Below are 19,948 nucleotides of genomic sequence, written 5' to 3'. Positions count from 1 at the left end.
GCCCCCAGTCACAAAGACACACTAAGACACAGGCCTGTCTTCCAGAGACACAGCCACTGTCTCCGGCCCTCCACCCCTCACCCCAGGATGGGGCGCTCTCTGCTGCCCTAGCCGTTTTCAGTTCATCTTTTCCTAATTTTGCTTAGAGGAAGTCACTGCGGCTGGGCGCTTTCCTCTTCTCTCACGCACTCCCAGTAGCTTCTTTTTCCACTCTCACGTCTCTCGAAGCTTGGAGGATGGTGACCAAAACAGAGGTTGATGCTTTATAGGACATTATTTTGACAATGAGAGAATTGAGGCAGGCGCTAGCAATGGGAGAGAAGAGGTGGGTAGGGAGCAGCCTAGAGCGGACATGCCCCCTCCTTACACAAAGGCCCTGAGGTGCAGTTAGCTTGCCATACCTTAGGGCAGGGACAATATCATGTCAGCTACCTTATGCATGCCTCGGTCCATAGGTCTCTCAGTGGATTTGGGGGAGGGTACTAGAACAATCGAGCAGATGGCCCTAACTTAAGAAGATGGTGTGTAGCTGGGACCCTGAGCCAACAGCAGCAAATGTGGTGACACAGAGACAGGCGTCACACAAGGTGAAGGGGCCCAGAGAACAAAAACCTGTTGGTGACTCCAGAGCAGTGAGCGTTCAAGCAGGCTTCAGGAGGAGAAGCCACTAAGGGGTCAGCAGTGTGAGCCCCTTTCCTAGGGCGGGAGAGGAGAAACATCCATGCAAGGGAACAGCTTGTGCCAAACTGTAGGGTGTGGGCTGCTTCCTTCCCTCCCCAGGTGCATGAGCCCAGGAGACACTGATACGCACTCAGGCCTTCTCTGCTCTGAGATTGGGGTCCCCTTAGCACCTGCTTCCCCAGATATGAAAAGTAAATTGGACAGCGTGAGACATAAGCCAAGTGTGGCCTACCTGGTAGGGGTTTCTCTACCACCCAACTCATCCTGGTTTGGAAGAAGGCCCTGTGTGGACTGGGATTCGGAGTCTGGATCTGGGCAGGGAGGGGTAGACTCCTAGTTCCTGCCCCTGGCTTTCTGCCTGCTATCAGGCTGTTTATTTCTATTACTGTGGTTATTACCATTATCAGTATTATCATCATCATTATTATTAACCGTGCCGTGTGTGTGTGTGTGTGTGTGTGTGTGTGTGTGTGTGTGTGTGTGTGTGTGAGAGAGAGAGAGAGAGAGAGAGAGAGGTAGGAGGGAGCATGCCACAATGCAGATGGGAATCAGAGGACAACTTGCAGTACTTGGTTCTCTGCTTGTGGTAGAGGATCAGAAGTTCTAGGTTTTTCTCAGCTACATAGGGGGTCCAAGGCTAGCTTGGGCTACATGACTATCTTAAGTAAACTTAAACAAAACCCAGCAGCAACAACAACAAAAATCCCTAGCTCATCCAGGCTAATGGGCTGATGAACTTAAACGCACAGTAGGCCCTGCATTTGACTATCTGTTTTTGAGTACCTACTATGTGCCTGCACAAATTGCTCTGAGACTGTCCAGCCTACTAGTTGACAGGACACTGGACAGGACAAGCAGCAGGTACAAGATGTAGAAGACACTAATGTGGGCTGGAGGGATGGCTCAGTGGTTAAGAGCACACCGGCTGCTCTTCCAGAGGTCCTCAGTTCAATTCCCAGCAACCACATGGTGGCTCACAACCATCTGTAATGGGATCCGATGTCCTTGTTCTGGTGTGTCATATAAATAAAATAAATCTTTAAAAAGAAAGAAAGAAAGAAAGAAAGGAAGGAAGAAAGAAAGAAAGAAAGAAAGCACTAATGTAGCTTTAGGTTGCTGTGACCAGTGTGTCTTGAAGATGGGAAGGTGGGGCTTCATGACTGTACAGTACTCATTCCATCCAATCAGACTGCTGACCCTGCTTACGACTGTCTCTAGTTTTGTGAATCAAATCAAAAAAGTCTGGGTTGTAGCTGGGTATGGTTGAGATCCAGGCCAGCTTGGGTAACCCCACCTGAAAATAAAGATCTTTGGGGTACAAGGCCCTGCAGAGCTGTTCATTATATCTCACTGGGTGCATTAGCTTGGTTCTCACAGCCCTGCTTCTACAGACCAGAAGAAAAGAAGTCACCTTCTTACAAGATTGTTCAGACATCCAGCAAAGTAAATTTAGAGACCTGGAATCGGGTTAAGGGGCATGCCATGAGCCCAACACATAGTAGGTGCTTCAGAAATGTTGTTGACATATAAAAAACGTGAACCATGGAAGGACTTTCAGCCAGGGCCTTGCCTTAGAGGAAAAGGGTAACAAAATGCTCACAGAAAAGACACCCCCAAGCCTGGGTTTGACTCCCTCCCACTGGATGCTCTATATCCTGAATCTTGGCTTCTAGACACAACACCTACCCCAGCACTCAGGAGGCAGAGGCCAGTCTGGTCTACAGAGCAAGTTCCAGGACAGAGAAACACTGTCTCAGAAAACAAAACAAAACAAACAAAACAAGCAAGCAAACAAACAAAAAAAACCAAAAAGTCCAAACAAAAAGAATAGCATTTACCTAATTGTTCTGCCATTTTCAATTGTCTCGGGCTGCTGGGATCCCCCCAGTACAAGACCTAGAATTGAGGTCAGTGGTGAGCTCTCCGGCAGAAGGCCCAGGTCTACCATGGATGGATGGATGGTTTGGCTGTTTAACACGCCTTAGTGGTGCTGTTCTGGCATGGAGAAAGGTGGGTGGTGTCAGTGTCAAGGCGCACATGTGTGCACTTGGTGACTGAGACCCCTCTGCTTGGATTATCATCTATGGACTGACAGGATAAACCTGCAGAAGTCAGGTCAGCCACTGTCACCTAGTATCATGCCCCAGGCTGGGCAATGGCCAGACAGCCTGCTGGAGGAGCCAACTGCAAGTGGGTGGTGGCTGCAGGGACAGGGAAGTGGCTGCTTCAGCTATCTTTAGCCCCTTCTCTCAGCCTTGGATTCTGCCAGGCTGAGCAGAACTCACAAGGAGAGGGGGGAGTCAGGGCCACTTCTCCATAATCACATGAAACCAATGACCTGGAGCCACTCAGGAACCCACTGTCATATTTGACTCCTCTATGTCTGTTGTCAGGGGTAAGCGCTCTATCACCCCCATTTGTGAAGGAAGCATACATAGCCCATGGATGATCTTAGGGGAAAGGACAGAGGGATTCAAGGGATGGTAGTAATACTGGGAACTACACCCCTCTATCCCACATAGAGCCTTAGTGGCCTTGCTTGTTGTGGGCAGCGGACACAGTAGTGCTTAGCTAGCTAGCTTCCTGAGGTAGCATCTGCCTTCAGGTTCCCTACACCAAGGAATGGTTAGCCTCTCTCTGCCTCAGACTCCTTCTACGGGCTGTCAGGATCACATATGCACCAAAGCAGGCCTCCGTCTATTGGAAACAACAGCAGCAGAGCCTGAAGATTGGTCAGAGGCGTGATACATAGCAGAGGCTCACCAGGCAAGCTCTCAGTCTCCCCCATCCCACCCCCAGCAGCCAGACCTGGCTTTATAGCTGCTCCCAGCAGTGAGCCTCATGATGCCCAGCCCACAGCTGGTCACTGTGTACCCTTCAGCACGCTGCTTTTCCTCTCCTGGCCTCAGCTTTATATCTGTATCACTGTGGGGTTGTAATGAACCCACTTTAAGGAGTGGCCCTAAGGATTCCGAGGATGTGAAAATCTCAAGCCAGACAAGGAGAAGGAACTACAAAGCTCTTGGGAGTTGGCTGGCAGCTGTACTAAGCACCAGGCCCTTGTTACAGGCAATCTGGTCTTCATAAAGGGAGGGATGGGTAGAGGGACCACGAAGCCTCAGACAAGTAGCTGCTCGCTGAGAGCTGGCAGAATATGAGGTTTCCTGTAGTATTGGGGAAGGAGGCAGCTTGGGACCATCGCCACCCCAGCAAGGCTGTCAGCAGGATTCCCGTAATAGCACTTTGAGGTGAGCCCAGGTGGCAGCTAGCTGGCCAGGCCTGCCTCCTTGGGCAGTCCTAGCATCTGGTAAAGATGGTCCTGTTCACACTTGCTCAGATTCTCAGCAAGTACTTTTGTTTAAGATTGGAATGACTCCTTTTGACACCAGATTCCAGTGAGGTGTCTGGGGGCTCTAGTAAGAGGAAAGTCTGAAAGGAACATGCCACAGGCACATGAGACACACCCTCCAGGACCTACATGGGAAAGGGTGAGGAGCAGCGATAATCCAGTCACCCCAGTACAGCAACCTGGAGTTTCCCACCCTGGTAATGCTGCTGTACTTCACAAAGCTTGTGCATCAAGCTCTGTCCAAGGGAACCTGCAGATAAGTAGGGCAGACTTTTTCATCGGGGACCAGGGTCCGAGGTTTTCTATCCATAGAGCTTCCGTGCTTGCTCTTTCCTGAAAAAATACATCCTAATCTGCCTTCCCACAAAAAAAAAGTAGAGAAGCAGTTTCAGGTCTGTCTCGCCAGTACTCCAACAGTAGTAGTGTGCAGTGAGCAAGCTTTCAAAGACTAATCTGGCTTTGTCTGGTTATCTTGGACTTGAGATGCTTAAGAGGGTAATGGCTTAGTTCCTAAAATCCGCATGGTGGCTCACAACCCCAAGCACTATCGACTCTTGCCACTGCAGTTAAACAGATACCTATCTCTTCAAAGGCAGGGCATATACATTTTAGCACCTCCAGAGTCGATAAAGGTTACCTCACCTGCTGTAGCACAACAAAAAGCCCACTGGTAATTTTAGGGGGGTGGTGAGACCATGCTCTACAAAGGACTATGCACAGCTCTCTCCACTTGTGGCCCTAACCACAAGAATGTTGCTCTGGAGGTATTGTAATCATACGGGCCACATATACAAAAATATACAAAAGACCTAGACTGCCTGGGGCTAATGGACAAAAGGGTTCTTCCTTTAGGCCTAACAAGAGCCCAAGTCTAGGGGCGGGGCAGAGACTTTACTAGAATGCCACTGATAAGGTCAGTTTTTACCCATGTGCCAGTCACCCCCTAGTGGCCCAGGCCTTAAGTACAATCTAAATTACTAATGAACACCGACCTAGCCCTTTCCCATGTACAGCTGCACTAAGATAAGAGCAGGTCCCAATACAAAATACTAAAATCTTAATGTGGAGGCCTATACTCCTCCAAATAGATGTGAACTACTTAAACATGTAAAAGCCTAGGAACCACCTATCCCTAGCACCAATTCCAGTCAGTTTTACTGGACAGCAGGGCCATACTATCTGGATGGGATGCAAGCTCCCATTTGGGCCTGAGCCAAATCCAGGTGTTCCAAGCAGGGTTGATACATTGAAGCCTTTGGAAGTCCCAACTGTAATCAAATGGATCATGGTGAACCTTTGGTATACCTTTTAATCTAACCAACAACTTTTTTGCTTTAGGTAGTATTACTAAAAAACTCTATGGGTGTCTAGAGAATGTTCAATGCCACCAGGCTGGCCATTGCCCTTAAGGAAGAGAAACCATTGTTATTGGAAACATTTTATTGATGAGACCCCACCAGCTGCACAAAGTACTCCTGGCATCAAGCACCTTCCTCCTTGGCAATGCGATCTTTCTTGAGTGGTCCCTGTGGGAGAAACAGCAGAGCTTTACTATTCCTGCTCACAGTCAAGACTGCAAAGAGGCAAAAAGACAAAAACCAGGCAGCCAGGTAGGTCCTTACCATAAAGGCTTTCTTCTCCTCCATGGTCTGGAAACGACCATGGCCAAACTTGGAGGTGGTGTCGATGAACTTCAAGTCAATCTTCTCCAGAGCCCGTCGTTTGGTCTGGACCAGCAAGGACTATGGGCCAAAAAGAATGGTCAGTGACTTGAGCCAGCATTCCGACCCAAACAGCTACCACACAGACATGGAACTTCCCCACAGCTTAGGCCTGGTGCCCTGCCCCCAGAATGACTGTTTAGAGCCCAGGACCAGTCTCACCTTTCGAAGAGTAAGCACTCGCTTCTTGGTTCCCACCACACATCCTTTGAGCATGATGAAGTCATTGGTCACCTCACCATAATGCACAAAGCCACCCTAGAGAATCATAAAAAGCTATTGGTCAATAAGGCCAGTTAGTTGTATTAGAAACCCAACCAAGATCAGCACAGCTGTTCTCAGAAGGAAGGCAACAGGGAATAGTTCCTCAGTCTCATTCAGGCGCTGTGCCCAGCGCACATTCCAAAGCCTCATCACAGAACAGCTGAGCTTGAACATCTTTTACCACCCCACCTAGCGCACTCAAGCACAGCTAGTTACTGTGCAGGGGCATGGTGGCCAAGTCATGTCCCAGACATCCTAGGGGTCAACTGCCAACACTCACCAGTGGGTTGATGCTCTTATCAGACAGGTCATAGTCAGTAGATGCATTGTTCTTGATCAGTTTACCATCCTTGATAAGGTAGCCTTGACCAATCTTGTAAATCTGCATGAACACAGTGTTAACTGAGAATTCAGTCCTAAAACTAGCACCCAAGGTCAGGTAGAACACTGAGATGCCAGCAACTAGGAAAACACTTTGCTGGATAACAGGCATGAAGTTCCAGTACTTGGGATGAACACAGGTCAAGAGGCTGTTCTTGGGCTGGAGAGATGGCTCAGGTTAAGAGCACCGACTGCTCTTCCAGCATTCCTGAGTTCAAATTCCAGCAACCACATGATGGCTCACAACCATCTGTAATGAAATCTGATGCCCTGTTCTGGTGTGCATTAAGACAGCTATAGTGTACTAATATACATAAAATAAATATTAAAAAAAAGAGGCTGTTCTTTTCTATAGTTACCAAGCACCTTAAACCACAAGACTAATGTGTGACAGGTATGGTAGCAACACATCCTAATAACCCCAAGGAGGTACAGGATGGCCACAACTCTCAGCCAGCCTATTCTGCATTGCCATTATTCCAAAAAGCATAAAGGCTGCTTATAAATCAAATCTTTCAAAATCTTCCTGGGACCAGGTTGGGGTATTAAACTTGAACTAGGCAGTGTCCTACACATCAGTGTTTTCAGAAGACTGTTCTATGGGTTTGAAATCCCCCACCATCTATTTGCAGGATCCCAGTTAGCTTTACCTTCTTGTTAATCTCTGTTCGGTGATGGTAGCCTTTCTGCCCAGCACGAGCCACAGAGAAGGCTACACGGGCAGGATGCCAGGCTCCAATACAGGCAACTTTGCGCAGACCTCGATGGGTCTTTCGAGGCAGTTTCTTTGTATGCCAACGACTGGTCACCCCTGGAAAGAATGTTAACGATTATGAGGCTGCTGGGCACAGTCCTGTCCCTTATTAGTACCTAAGACAGTTGTGACTGGATCATTAAGTTATCAACAATGGGTAAATATGAGTATCGGAATTCAACAACAATCCCACATTTCTGTCCTATTTTAAGACTTGGATGGGTGTCTGCCTAAATATTTGCATCTGAATTACCTATAGTTGCATCTTTTGCTATACACATACACTGTGACCAGAGGTTACTACGTATTTATTGGGTTGAGGCAGTTATTTAAAACCAGATAGGTCCTCAGGGGAGCTGAGCTTGTCCGGCAGAACCCCACCTTCATGGCCACCTGGCCATTTATTATTAACAAGGATGAAGTCAGTTTGTCTAGCACATATTTCAGGGGCTCACATTATCACCTACAGGAACTACAAAACTTACCTTTGTACCCTTTGCCTTTTGTCACTCCAATGACGTCAATCATCTCATCCTGCCCGAACACCTGGTTCACAGGAACCTGCTGCTCCAGCCTCTCTCGGGCCCAGTCCAGCTTCTCAGCCACAGTGCCCCCATTCAGCTGGATCTCCATCAAATGTGCCTTCTTCTGGCGCAGAGGAAGCAGACGCATCTAAAAGAAGCAGATTCAGATTGGTGGCAATCTGTCAGGATAAGCTACTGAATGGTTCCTAACTAGCACTGTCTAGAAACAATACATGGCTCAAGCTCACAGATTTCAGGTCAGATGGCACACAGCACAGTAAGATTAGAATCAATCCTATCAGAGCTAAACAAGTGTCACAGTGCCCTCTGCTGGCTTAGGTTGACACCAAAATGTCTAACCCCCTCGGATCACAAAATGTGAAGTGACCAGAATGTTAAGAGCCAACCAATAAAAAGCCTCACTCCTAAGTCACTGTAGGTACTCACCTGAGTGTGGGCAATTATGCGGATGACCTGGCAGTACTTCTTCATGCTGTTGAAGTCCTTTTCCAGTTGCTTCTTGCCTGTGTCATCCTGCCATTTCTTACAGTATTTGGTGAAAGCCTTCTTCTTAGATTTGTGCCTTCAGGAGCAGAGCACAGTTGGGGGAGGGGCCTGGTGCAGGCCTTCATCACCCTTGCAGTGGGTGAGAGGAAGGCAGACTGGCACCATTTGGGGATGAGGCTCATTGCCGGCTTCTAAGGAGCCTTTTCCACCGGCAAGCGGAGCCTGGATGAAGCTCATCGGGCAGGGCCGAGCGGAGCTAGGTAGAGGTCCACAGGTTAATGTAAGCCACAGATATACAGAACACAATTGTTGCTCCAGGTTACCAGAACTTCTATTTGGGTATAAATGTCTCATAGTAATGGAAATCAGGGACCTGGGCCAGAGACCTATCTAGTACAGACAAGGCTTAAAGGCCAGTGTCTAAGCCAATAAGGATTATCTTAAACTAAGGTTCATATGAAGAATTACATTGTTTCCCTGTTGCCTTGCCATTTTTCAGAGTCAGAGCCAACACCCAAGAAGTTCAACAGCCATCTTTTGGCTAAAAAATGTCAAGGCCTCCAAAATATCTTTGATCAAAGTACATTCCTGTAAAACCCAGTGTTTCCCTTAATTCTAGGGGACCCCAAGAGCTTCCTCAAATCTTACCAGTTCTTATAGAAACGCCTTTTGCACTCATCGCTGATATGTTCAGCAAATACAGTCTTGAAGGTCCGGAGGCCTCGTGGGGTTTCTACATATCCCACAATGCCCACAACCACCATGGGCGGGGTTTCTACAATGGTCACAGCCTCCACAACTTCTTTCTTGTTCACCTCTGTGAAGACAGACAGGCTTCAGTGGGAGCAAACACTTCAGCACATCAAGTGCCCGCTTAGAGGGGCACTCTGCCTCTGGACCATAATGCCGGGCCTTCCAGAACTGCTCTTTCCATCCCCAGGCCCAAACTGGGGCTTCTAACAGTTGAGCCCAAGGGCCTAGGTGCATCGAGCCTGCACTTAACTCTGCAGGACTGCTGCTTTTATTTTGAACAGGACTACAATCTGTCTTAACCTTTTCTAGGTTGAGACAGTACTGTCACATGGGCACTACTACCTAAGTCAGCCTTGTTTCAGACTTATTAGCACAAAGCACCCCAGGATATGGTCGTCTATTGTTCCTTTGCAAACTTACTATAACGACAAGCAAAATTACACACGACCCAAATCCAACAAGAAAGTATTGTACGTACTAGATCCTGGCCTGTCAACTTCCCGGACGATGTGGGTCATGCCAGCCTTGTACCCTAGAAAGGCTGTGAGGTGCACAGGCTTGGAAGGGTCATCCTTGGGGAAGCTCTTCACTTTCCCACGATGCCGGCTGCTTCGTTTCCGAGGCAAGAAGCCCAAGGACCCATGCCTAGGAGCTGAGAATTTCCTGTGAGACTGAGATAAAACAGGAAAAGGATCACTAACATTGCTAACAAAAACCTTTCACTTACCATTAAGTCGAAAATGAGAGTCCAATTAAGGACTTTTGTCAGGAAAATGCTGTACTATGCCTTCTAAGTTTATTTAGTTTTCATAAACCACATTAATAAACAACTTGATTAAGAAACACTAAAATCTCTTATCTTACGGTTGAGTTTCTAGGAGTTACCACTAAAGGGCAACATGGCGTACAAGAAGCAGCCTACTGAGTAGGCCTCTAGAACTCCCAAAGCCAAATCAGAACTTGACAATCAGCACAGAGTTTCTGCCCGCCCGTCAAAGGGTTCATCATTTGTGGCTTCTGGGAACTCCAGACATCCAACTTCCTTTATTACCACAAAATGGATCCAACTAAAACCGCCAAACATGTCCCCACTTTGGTCAATGGATTCGTAACAAGTCCAAGGCTATCCCTACCAGACTAATCATGGCTCCAACGTCTACTAATCCGCAAAATAGCCTGTTTGGTGAGTCCCTTAGGATTGCGCTCAAATGGCTGCCACACAGGCCCAGGCGGGCCCTGCACACGTTCTCCACAACCCGCTAAGGTTCCTGGGTTTAGGATGGTCGCAGCCCGCTCACTGACCCCCTAGGACACCCATTTTGTTTTGGGGAGGCCCGGATGGCGCCGATAGAAAGCCGATACAGACAGGATAGCGAAAGACCAAGGAGGACGGAAAGCGCGGAAGTACGTACCATCTCGCCGTCACACGCCGCCGATAGAGACCGGGAAGGCGCTGGGGCAGGCTATATAAAGCCACTTGATGGCTCCGCCTCCTCACCGTGCGAACGTGCTGCCGTAGTGGACGTCGGGTCGAAGGGCGCGTATCCAACGTCATTTCACACACGCTTTCCCCGCCCACTCCTGAATTAACTAATACGATGAGTACGGTGAATGGTTGGGTCCAAACTTAGCGAAACGCCTCAGAGACGTTGAGATTTAGAATGTAAGCAATCTACGGCGTTCCGCCGCAGCCAAATTTGATGATAAATGAAGATAAAAATGGAGGCACTGTACTTCCTTTCACCTCTTGAACGAAATCACACAATGCTAATTCCTTCGGTCCCACGCAGCAACGAAACAACGGCGTTGGAGCAGGCCTAGTGTAATACAATTGACTGCGTTCCTCTCGCGAGCTCTTACGATAAAAAGACTGAATGAATCTGCTTTATGCCTAACTAGTGATTTTGATGTGCCCGTGACTTGCCTTTAGTACGCCATGATTTAGTGCACACCTCCTTCAAGTCCTGTCTCTGCCATTTCAGTCCCCAGATGACATTGATATTAATTTTCAGATTTACAAACGTGTGAGGTCCCACCCCCACCCTTGTACCTTTGTGAGCCATTTGGTGTCTGGCATTTTCAGAAGTCAGATCCCCGGGACTGAAGTTATAGACCGTTGTTGATGCTGTGAACTAAACCTGGTCCCGTGGGATGGAAACAAGTGTTTTTTTTTTTTTTTTTAAACAACGTTTTATAAAAAGATAAATATACATATTTACACTCCCACACGTGATCAAACACAATTTAATAGTTAGGTGGCGTTTCTAATATTCAAAGTCACACGCCAAGGTGCTCACAACCCCCTCCCTGGGCCTGCTGAGGACTCACCTGAGGAGACAGCAGGCACCAGGCAAGGAAGGCACCACATAAATAAATGCAAAGGCCAAGACTTGGGGAGAAATGTACACCTCTGATCAGAAATGTGGCAAAGTCCATGGAGAAAGTGCCATTTTTTTCCCTGAGCCCCACAGCTGGAGCAGGTAATGAGGCAGAATCCCTCTGAGGCTAAGGGAGCCCACCCTCACAGGACTCTATTTTTTCCTTCACTTTTCACTGACTCTGGAACCATCCCAGGGCTTGGTTGGGAAGGGCAGTAATTCTTTAGGAATAGGACTCAGTGCAATTGTCTCCCGGTGCAGAGCCAGCCCTAGGGCCGGCTGGTCTATTCCCCTCAGGGCCAGCCCAGTGATAAGACCCTCTCTAAGCAACAAGGCTTTTGTAAAAAGCTAGAAGATGACTCCTACCCATGTCCTCACACTAACCTCAGAACCCCCAATCCATATTCCTAGGCAGTCAGACCCTTCTTCCTAATCCTTGAGAGTCCACTGACCCAAAGAGGATGGTTTGGTCCCTTCCCTGCTTGGTAGTGGGACTATGTTTTTCCACATCAAGGGGCCCACAGAAGTCTAGCTTTATTTTTGTAACACAGCCACCAACGATGCCAGCCCTAGCTCGCTCAGGAGGGCAAGAACAGGTCGGGGACCCGAACTTGAAAGACCCTCAGAGAGGACCTTTTCCCCAGAGGAGACCCTCGAGCCCAAAAACCAAGCAGAGACCACTGGCTGCAATCAGCATGAGGGTTTATTTGATCAAAGTACACAGGTACCTGCGGGCACACAGTCTCTCGGAGGACTTGCGCGCCACAGGCTTGGGCACTCACCCTCTTATAGGGTTTTAGGAAGCAGGAGCAGGCTTACAGAAGCAGATGCATGGTTACAGGGATTTAATTGGTTGATTTAAATGAGATGGTGGGTTGAACTGGGGGGCAAGGTCCTTAGCCACCTGCCCAGGACATGGTGTTTAGATAATAGCTGACTTGGCCCTATCTTGGGTGGGGGATTTCTGCAAGAACCCTCTACTCCCTCTTTTGGTGCCAGGTGGCTGACCACAGATAATTGCTCTGCCTTGCCTTTTACCTTGAATTACAGATAACTGCTTTGTCTGGCCTTTTACCTTGAATTAACTGCTTATCAGTGCAGGCCTTGTTCCTGCAGTCAGAGTCAGGCTAGCTCAATGGTGGGGATCTTTCAAACTATGGTGCACAAGGATTGGCCTGAATGGAAGATGGCCTGACAGAGGAGCCCAGAAGGTTGTCCATCACATGATGGAGTCCATGTTTTTCATCTCGGTGAAGACAGGCTGTATGCTTATGCCAATGTCCCCTCCAGGGCTGCCAATCTCTGGTTCCTTGCAGCTGAAGTCTCCATAGACAGCAGAGAGCTGGTCTCATGGTTCATTGAGTATCCATTGCCATCCACAAGTGTCGGCTGCCGCTCAGACTGTTCAAAGAGCTTCATGATGTCCCCAGGTAACTTCCCTTCCTCATCCTCATCTGTTTCAGCTTCGGAAGTGGAAGGCTTGGGTGAAACCTGCAAGTTATACAGATCAGTGGTACTGTTTAGTACAATGTCCATCTGCAGATGACACACGGTGACAGAGCTGGAGTATGTCCCTTTCCATGTCCAAGTCCTGACCCAGGTAGCCCTGAGCTGTGTAGCTGCTGTGGTCATCAGGCAGAGTAGAGCTGCTGAGTCCATCTGAGAAAGTATCAGGGTTAGCATCGCCTCACAGCTTCCTCTTGGTTTTGCCCTTAGTGTCTCGGCTGGACTTGCACTTTCCCTCTTTCCTCTGGTTCTTGGTGAGGGGTGGCAGCTTCCGGTATCCCGTACGGCAGAGCTGCCCTTGTTCCTGCAGTGGTCCTTCACTTCCTCGATGTCTGGTAGGGATTTCATGGCACAACGGAAGTTTGCCTTCCACGTGTTGGGATCTGGCTCTTTCCCCCCGGCTTTGTATCGATCGGCCTGTGTGAATGGCCCAGCTCCAGAACAGACAGGCGTCCTTGTTGATGTCCCAGCCATGCTTGGCAGCATGCTTCCACGGGATCTGGAAGATCATCTCTTCTTTTTTTTTTTTTTTTTTCAAGAGTTTGACTGTTCTTTATTATGTATGTTGGCTCAGGCCCTAAGTGTACCAGGTGAAGCCGTTGTTGGCATTGTCAATCTCTTCCTCGGTGCGTAACACATATATCTCGCCAATGAGGGGTGGTACCCATCTTGTGGTGTGGAACACAGATTCGCCCACCTTCCAGTTGGGCACATCCTTCATGATAATGGCCTCTTCCTCCAGGTTCTCCCGAAGAATCTGCAGGATCCTCCGGTCCTTCTCAGCCTGGAAGGGCGGCATGAGGGCGATCCTGGCCTCCAAGTCCTCGATCAGCAGGCGCCTGCGCTCCTGCTTCCACCTCATCATTCTCCAGTAGCCAAAGATCAAGGCCCCGATACCCACAGCAAACATGCTGTACCCAGACAGTCCCTGGCGGGGTAGGTTCCGCTTGTAGTCGATGGGGCCGTAGCCCCCTGGTGGGGGCATGTCCTGCTTCACCTTCGACGCCGCCATACTTTCCGGACCTGCCAGATCATCTCTTCTTAATCCTGATCAGCCCTGGAATTTGGTTGGAATTAATCTGCATTTCTAGCCAGGGTCTCATTCACATCTGAGTGATGGACATGGTGGCTTTGTTGCAGGAGCATAGAGGGTACCCAGGAGCGAGGCACGGAGTTGCGGTGTAGGTACTTGATGCGCGCACGGAGCTAAGCGAATGATGCCCGAGATGCTGGTTTCCTCTAGCCGCAGCTGACCTCGGTTCAGCTCGGCCCAGTTTGGTTTGGTTCAGACAGTTGAGAGCACGTCCTACCTCGACGAAGGAGTAGTGCGCACTGTGGCAACAAGTTTTCTTAACCACTGAACTATTTCTCAAGATCAAGAATTTAATGAATTTAATTTTAGCACAACAACATAGCTTTAGTAAAGAAAAGTAAACAAACAAAAAATAATTTCTTAAAGTGGAGGAACACTACTTAAGGATAATATAATTAATAAGTTCTTTTTAATTTTATATGTATGAGTGTTTTCCTCATTTATATATGTGCAGCACATACATGCAGTACCAAAGAGACTGCAGTGGCTGGGAGATTAGAAGAGGGTGTGGGACCCTCAAGGACCAGAGTTACAGATGGTTGTTGTGCTGGGAACCAAACCTTGGTCTTCTGCAAGAGCCCTTAACTACTGAGCCATTCCTCCAGTCCCAAGAAGAAATGTTTTTTAAAAAGGATTTGTTTATTTATGTGAACATTGTTGCAGTCTTCAGAGACACCAGAAGAGGGCATCTGATCCCATTAAACATGGTTGTGAGCCACCATGTGATTACTGAAAATTGAATGCAGAACCTCTAGAAGAACACTCTTAACCACTGAGCCATCTCTCCAGCCCTTCCTTCCTTCCTTCCTTCCTTCCTTCCTTCCTTCCTTCCTTCCTTCTTTCTTTCTTTCTTTCTTTTAAATTTACCTATTTTTATTTTATGTGCACTGGTGTTTTGTTTGTGTGAAGCTGTCAGACTTGGAATTACAGACAGTTGTAACCTGCCACATGTAAGCTGTTGATTTTGAGTAGATTCTTTAGTTGTACCCAACCCAATGAATCATTCCGGTCAAATGTATTAAAGATTACTATAGTTGAAGTAAACATGAATTTTGATTGATTACATGATTGATTACAGTAGCCAAACTCCATTTAGTTAAAGGAGTCAATGACCCAATAATGCAAACTGATCATAATTCAGTGTGTTTTATGCTTTAGAAAAACAAAGTAAGGCCAGCTTTCGAGACTCAGGCTTTGGCATTTAATCCAGTTCTCTGTCCACAAGTACTTCCTGGCCATGTGGCAGTCCTTACTTTCATTCTTTTATTCTTTTCTGTCTTCAAGGCTGCCTCCTTTAACAATGAAGAATAAAGACAGGCAAGTTGGTGAAATTTTGGTAGGAGAAACCTTTGAGGATCAGTCGATCAAAGGTACCCTTGACTACATGAGACTATGAGAAGGCTCTTAAACTGATTCTAAAGTATGTTTGCAAAAATCAAGTCTTCAAGCTATGTATAGGGCCACATGTCTTTAATTTCAGCACTTGGGGGCAGAGCAAGCAAATCTCTGAGTTCAAAGCAAACCTGGTCTATGTAGATAGCTGCAAGCCAGGCAAGGCTATACAGTGAGACCCTCACTCTAATAAATAAAATTTTAAATTAATACCTTTAGAAAATTAGGACTTTGGGGCTAGAAATTTGACGCAGTTGGTATATTTGCCTAGCCTGCATGAAGCCCTATATTTGATACCAAAAGTCCAGGCATTTGGTATTCCTGAGACAGAATGGAACTAGGTAGATGCAGACCCACAGAAAAGCCATAAAGAGAAAGCACAGACTTCTAGGTATTGTACCATAGCAATTTTCTCCCAGTTGAAACATTCTGTTCTGGAAGGGAGGTTCCTGAGACTCAGAATGTAAGCAACTCACAAGTCTCAGGAGGTTCCTGAAACTTACAAGATTCACAGGTTATATAAACTAGGAATTGCTGAGGAAAGACTTTTCTGTAGAGTTGCCTGGGTGTTGTGCAGAGAACTACAGGATTGCCAGTGAACTTTTTGGTGCTAACGTTAACTGTCCTTGAGCTATTCATGCTCCTTCAAGCAACTCATTGCTTCATCAAGTTGGACTTTGGTGGAATCATTTTTCTGTTTTGTCAACTGCGTCATCTCTGGAGTGGTAGATATTTTATTCACATTTTTCAGGAAATCTTTCACACAACAGGATCATAGATCCTGACTGATCCATGATCAGGAGCAATGAGGCTGTTATTTTTTTGTTCATTTTATATGTATGTGTCTGTGTTTGAGTTTGTGCGCTTGAATGCAGGTACTTAAGGAGTCTACTGGCGCTGTAGTTATAGGCTATGAGCCACCCAGTGTTACTCCTAGGATCTGAACTTTGGCTCACCACAAGAGCAGCATTTGCTCTTAAACACTGATCCCTTTCTTCAGTTGTCTTAGTTAGGGTTTTACTGCCGTGAACAGATACCATGACCATAGCAACTCTTACAAAGGACAACATTTAATCAGGTCTGGCTTATAGTTTCAGCTCTTTATCACCAAGGCAGGAAACATGGCAGCATCTAGGCAGGCATGGTGCAGATGGTGCAGGAGGAGCTGAGCGTTCCACCTCTTGTTTCAAAGGCAGCTAGAAGACAGGCTTACAGGCAACTAGGACAGAGATATTAAAGCCCATGCCCATAGTGACACACGTACTCCTACAAGGCCACACCTCCTAGTGGTGCCATGCCCTAGGCCAAGCATATACAAACCACCACACCAGTTTGTTTTTGTGTGTTGGTTGGCTAATTTTTTTTAATCTTATTTTTTTTAGATAGTTTCAAGTATGTAACGCTGACACTGGAACTTAAGTCTGAAGGTAGCTTTGAACTAATTCTCTAGCTTCCACCTCCCAAGTTCTAGGACTACAGCCAATCTGGTTCAGAAATAAAGGAGGGTTACACAAGATATTGTGAAACTAACCTTTTGCCACAGTGCTTAATAACAAAGATGATGTTAATCTGATGGTGACCAGAGTTGCTGAAAGGATGTCCTCCCAGAAGTCTTTTCGGTATAAGGTCACCACAATTTCTGTACATGCTCTTGGCTCCTGTACACTCATTAGCATATAAAAAGACATAGCAGTTTGGTGGCTCCAAGAGCTTTAGAGGCTGTGTGCCAGGAAGCAGTACCAGGACCTGACAGACATCACATATCCATTTCACAGGGGCAACTAGATATGATAAATACACCCATCCGTAGCTGACTGACAAGGGCCCATCACACTGAATGCCTGTGGGAGTGTGGTGGGTGGGTGTTAAGGCACCCAGATGGCTCCTTACACTCTGCTATATTCTTCACAAAGTGGTCCCTATCTTTAATCCTAACACTGGGGAGAACTCTGTGAGTTTCAGGACAGCTTGGTCTACAGAACAAGTTCCAGGACAGCCAGTGTTGCACGGTGAGATCCTATTTTCAAAGTAGAAAGAAAGCAAAATAAAGACACTCACATTCACTACTTGTGTGATTTTTTTTTGTTGTTGTTGTTGTTGCAGTGTTTGTGGTTGTATTTGAACACCAAACATGCACACACACCATCTACTCATTTTCCTCACTGAGTAGCCTGGCGATGGGATTGTGACTCCGACGGCCAGCTGTGCTGCTCTTTCTATGATGGCTTTGCAGTTCTTAGAGGACACATTGTGAGTGGTCTCAGCACAGTGAGATTTGTTGTACATCAGCAGCACTTCTGGCTCCTTGACATTGTGGACCAGAAACTTCTGAAAGCCGCTCGGCAGCATGGTTTGATTTTTTTTGTTGTTCCTGTAACTAATGTTAGTATCTGGCTCTTGACTTGATTTTTCACTTATCTTGGTTCTCTCTCTCTCTCTCTCTCTCTCTCTCTCTCTCTCTCTCTCTCTCTCTCTCTCTTTTTTTACAGTTTCAGCTCTTTATTGGACATGTTAACAAAGCAGTTTAGTCAAAAAGACCAAAGCCCAGGTCATCTTCAGACTCCTCGGATTCTTTCTTCTTTACTTTCACTTTCTTCTCCTCAGCTGGGGCGGCGGATGGAGCAGGATCACCAGCGGGAGCGGCTCCCGGGGCCCACCAGCCCCTACATTGCAGATGAGGCTCCCAACGTTGACATTGGCCAGAGCCTTTGCAAACAAGCCAGGCCAGAAAGGTTCAACATTGACACCAGCCGCTTTAATGAGGGCATTGATCTTATCCTCCGTGACCGGCACCTCGTCGTCGTGGTGCAGGATGAGGGCGGATTAGATGCAGGCGAGCTCGGAGACGGAAGCCATGTTGCAAACTGCTGGCACGGTGCTAGTCGCCGGATGAAGTGAGGGCCTCACCCCAACGTGGCCTTAGCTCCCTCGGAAGGACCCAGCACCTTGGCGGCAGCTGAGGAAAACCTTGGTCTTCTTTTTGATGATCTTGGGCTTCACTAGAGGCTGGAGGGCAGCCATGATGCTGCAAAATAGATGGCAGCCACCTCGCAGGCAGCGCCGAGGAAGAAGGCAATTTTTTTTTATTTTTAATTAAAGTACACTGTAGCTGTCTCCAGACACACCAGAGAAGGGCATCAGGTCTCATTACAGATGTTTGTGAGCCACCATGTGGTTGCTGGGATTTGAACTCAGAACCTCTGGAAGAGCAGTCTGTGAGCCATCTCTCCAGCCTGTCTTACCTTGTCTTATGAGCAGATTCTATTTCCATTTCCATAGGCCCACTTCTGACACCTCTTCAACTATGCCATAGCCTTTTATTTGTTTTGTTTGTTTTTGAGACTGGGATTCTTTGTGTAGCCCTGGCTGGCCTCGAACTCAAGAGATCCACCCGCCTTTGCTGGGATTAAAGGTGTGGGCCACCACAGTCAGCTACGAAATAGCCTTTTAAACTGCATAGTCATTAAAATTACACACACATATATGTAAATAGATTGATTGGTTGATTTCCGGTGTGATGTGTGGCAAGAGTGCTAATATTACCAAGGTGTAGGTGGGATTATCTAGCATTTTTTGCTGTTGAAACTGCTCCACCCTATGAACTTATTGTCATTAGATAAGATACAAATGTAATCATCTACACTGTGGCATAGACTCAGGACACATGTAGTAAGGACCGGTGCTGGCTGCTCAGCCCTCCTGACAACACACTTTGTGCTTCGGAGAAAATGCTTTGTTAGATGTGAAAGCTAATGTCTGTGATTGGGATTGTCCCAAATTTGAACTGAGCATAGACTATATAGTGAATTTACCACTTGAGAGTGTTAGATCCTCAAAGTGAGGACCCCCACGCTCCGTCCTAGGAAAGGCGACACCCCAAATCACTCACCAGAGGCAGTCTTGATGCAAACTGCAAGAGGATTTTTATTCCAAGTGCGCTGGGGCCCACAGTCGTACACCATGCAGGGGTAGAGGACTGCGGACCCCAAGTGCAGGATCGGGACAGCTGTGAATCCCAAACCAATCATTTTAAATTATCTAAGCCTGTGTTTTCTATTTTCGAGGTCTCCTGGGTGGGGGTGACAATGGCACTCAGGATAAGTCACTAGGGCAGGGCTTTCTATGGTGCAAGCAGTTTGCAGAAGCCAGATAAGCGGTTAAGTCAGCTTGTCTCCTGTTAACTTACTAGGCCTGGCTCGAGTATCCAAGGGCCTGTCCTACGCCCTTTCACCCAGTTTCATATAGAAAGCGGCTCTGGGACAGCAAGGAGTGTGACCTTATATCTACTTATTGGCAGAGAGCAGGGTCTGGGATTTATTTGAGTTATTTAGGGGTTCTTAGGCGTGGGGGTTAAGGTTCCCTTAGAGTGAAGTAGCTTGGAGTCCTTGGAGGGGTTAGGCTGTATTTTTTATCCTTTCAAGAGTACTTGCTCTTTCAGTGGACTAGTGTTTGGTCCCCAGTACCCACACAGTGACCCACCAAGGTCTGTAGCTCCAGTTCTAAGAGGATCCCACACCCTCTTCTGACCTCCTCAGGCACTGCATTTATACTATGCACATACAAACATCCAGGCAGACACTGATACAAGATAAAGATTAAGAAAGATGAAAAGGTCTTCCAATCTACAGAGTTATAAAGATTTTTC

The 19,948-nt window shown here is 47.3% G+C and overlaps 2 protein-coding genes and 2 pseudogenes across 4 annotated transcripts; all 4 read right to left on the bottom strand.

Annotated features, from left to right (window-relative positions):
* Nucleotides 1–5,452: 5,452 nt before the first annotated feature.
* Nucleotides 5,453–10,384, bottom strand: RPL3 (ribosomal protein L3). Its single transcript, XM_080938828.1, has 10 exons — nt 10,347–10,384; nt 9,413–9,605; nt 8,830–8,998; nt 8,122–8,257; nt 7,636–7,822; nt 7,047–7,207; nt 6,296–6,397; nt 5,914–6,009; nt 5,653–5,772; nt 5,453–5,556 (listed from the first exon to the last, which is right to left on the bottom strand). Exons 1-10 carry the CDS (start codon nt 10,347–10,349, stop codon nt 5,512–5,514), a joined length of 1,212 nt encoding a protein of 403 aa, XP_080794954.1. The 5' UTR covers nt 10,350–10,384; the 3' UTR covers nt 5,453–5,511.
* Nucleotides 10,385–12,466: 2,082 nt separating this feature from the next.
* Nucleotides 12,467–13,921, bottom strand: LOC308438306 (interferon regulatory factor 1-like; annotated as a pseudogene). Its single transcript has 2 exons — nt 13,855–13,921; nt 12,467–13,334 (listed from the first exon to the last, which is right to left on the bottom strand). The product of its transcript is annotated as an interferon regulatory factor 1-like (transcript).
* LOC308438307 (NADH dehydrogenase [ubiquinone] 1 alpha subcomplex subunit 13-like) lies at nt 13,394–13,836 on the bottom strand. Its single transcript, XM_080939668.1, has one exon. It carries the CDS (start codon nt 13,828–13,830, stop codon nt 13,396–13,398), a length of 435 nt encoding a protein of 144 aa, XP_080795794.1. The 5' UTR covers nt 13,831–13,836; the 3' UTR covers nt 13,394–13,395.
* Nucleotides 13,922–17,827: 3,906 nt separating the features above from the next.
* LOC308437857 (large ribosomal subunit protein P1-like) lies at nt 17,828–18,159 on the bottom strand (annotated as a pseudogene). The gene has a single exon. The product of its transcript is annotated as a large ribosomal subunit protein P1-like (transcript).
* Between the last annotated feature and the right edge of the window lie 1,789 nt (nt 18,160–19,948).

Source organism: Micromys minutus (genome assembly GCF_963924665.1).
Source record: "Micromys minutus genome assembly, chromosome: 27".
Classification (NCBI taxonomy): Eukaryota; Metazoa; Chordata; class Mammalia; order Rodentia; family Muridae; genus Micromys; species Micromys minutus.
The sequence above is the reverse complement of the archived record's forward strand: the minus strand, read 5'-3'. Positions and strand labels throughout refer to the sequence as shown.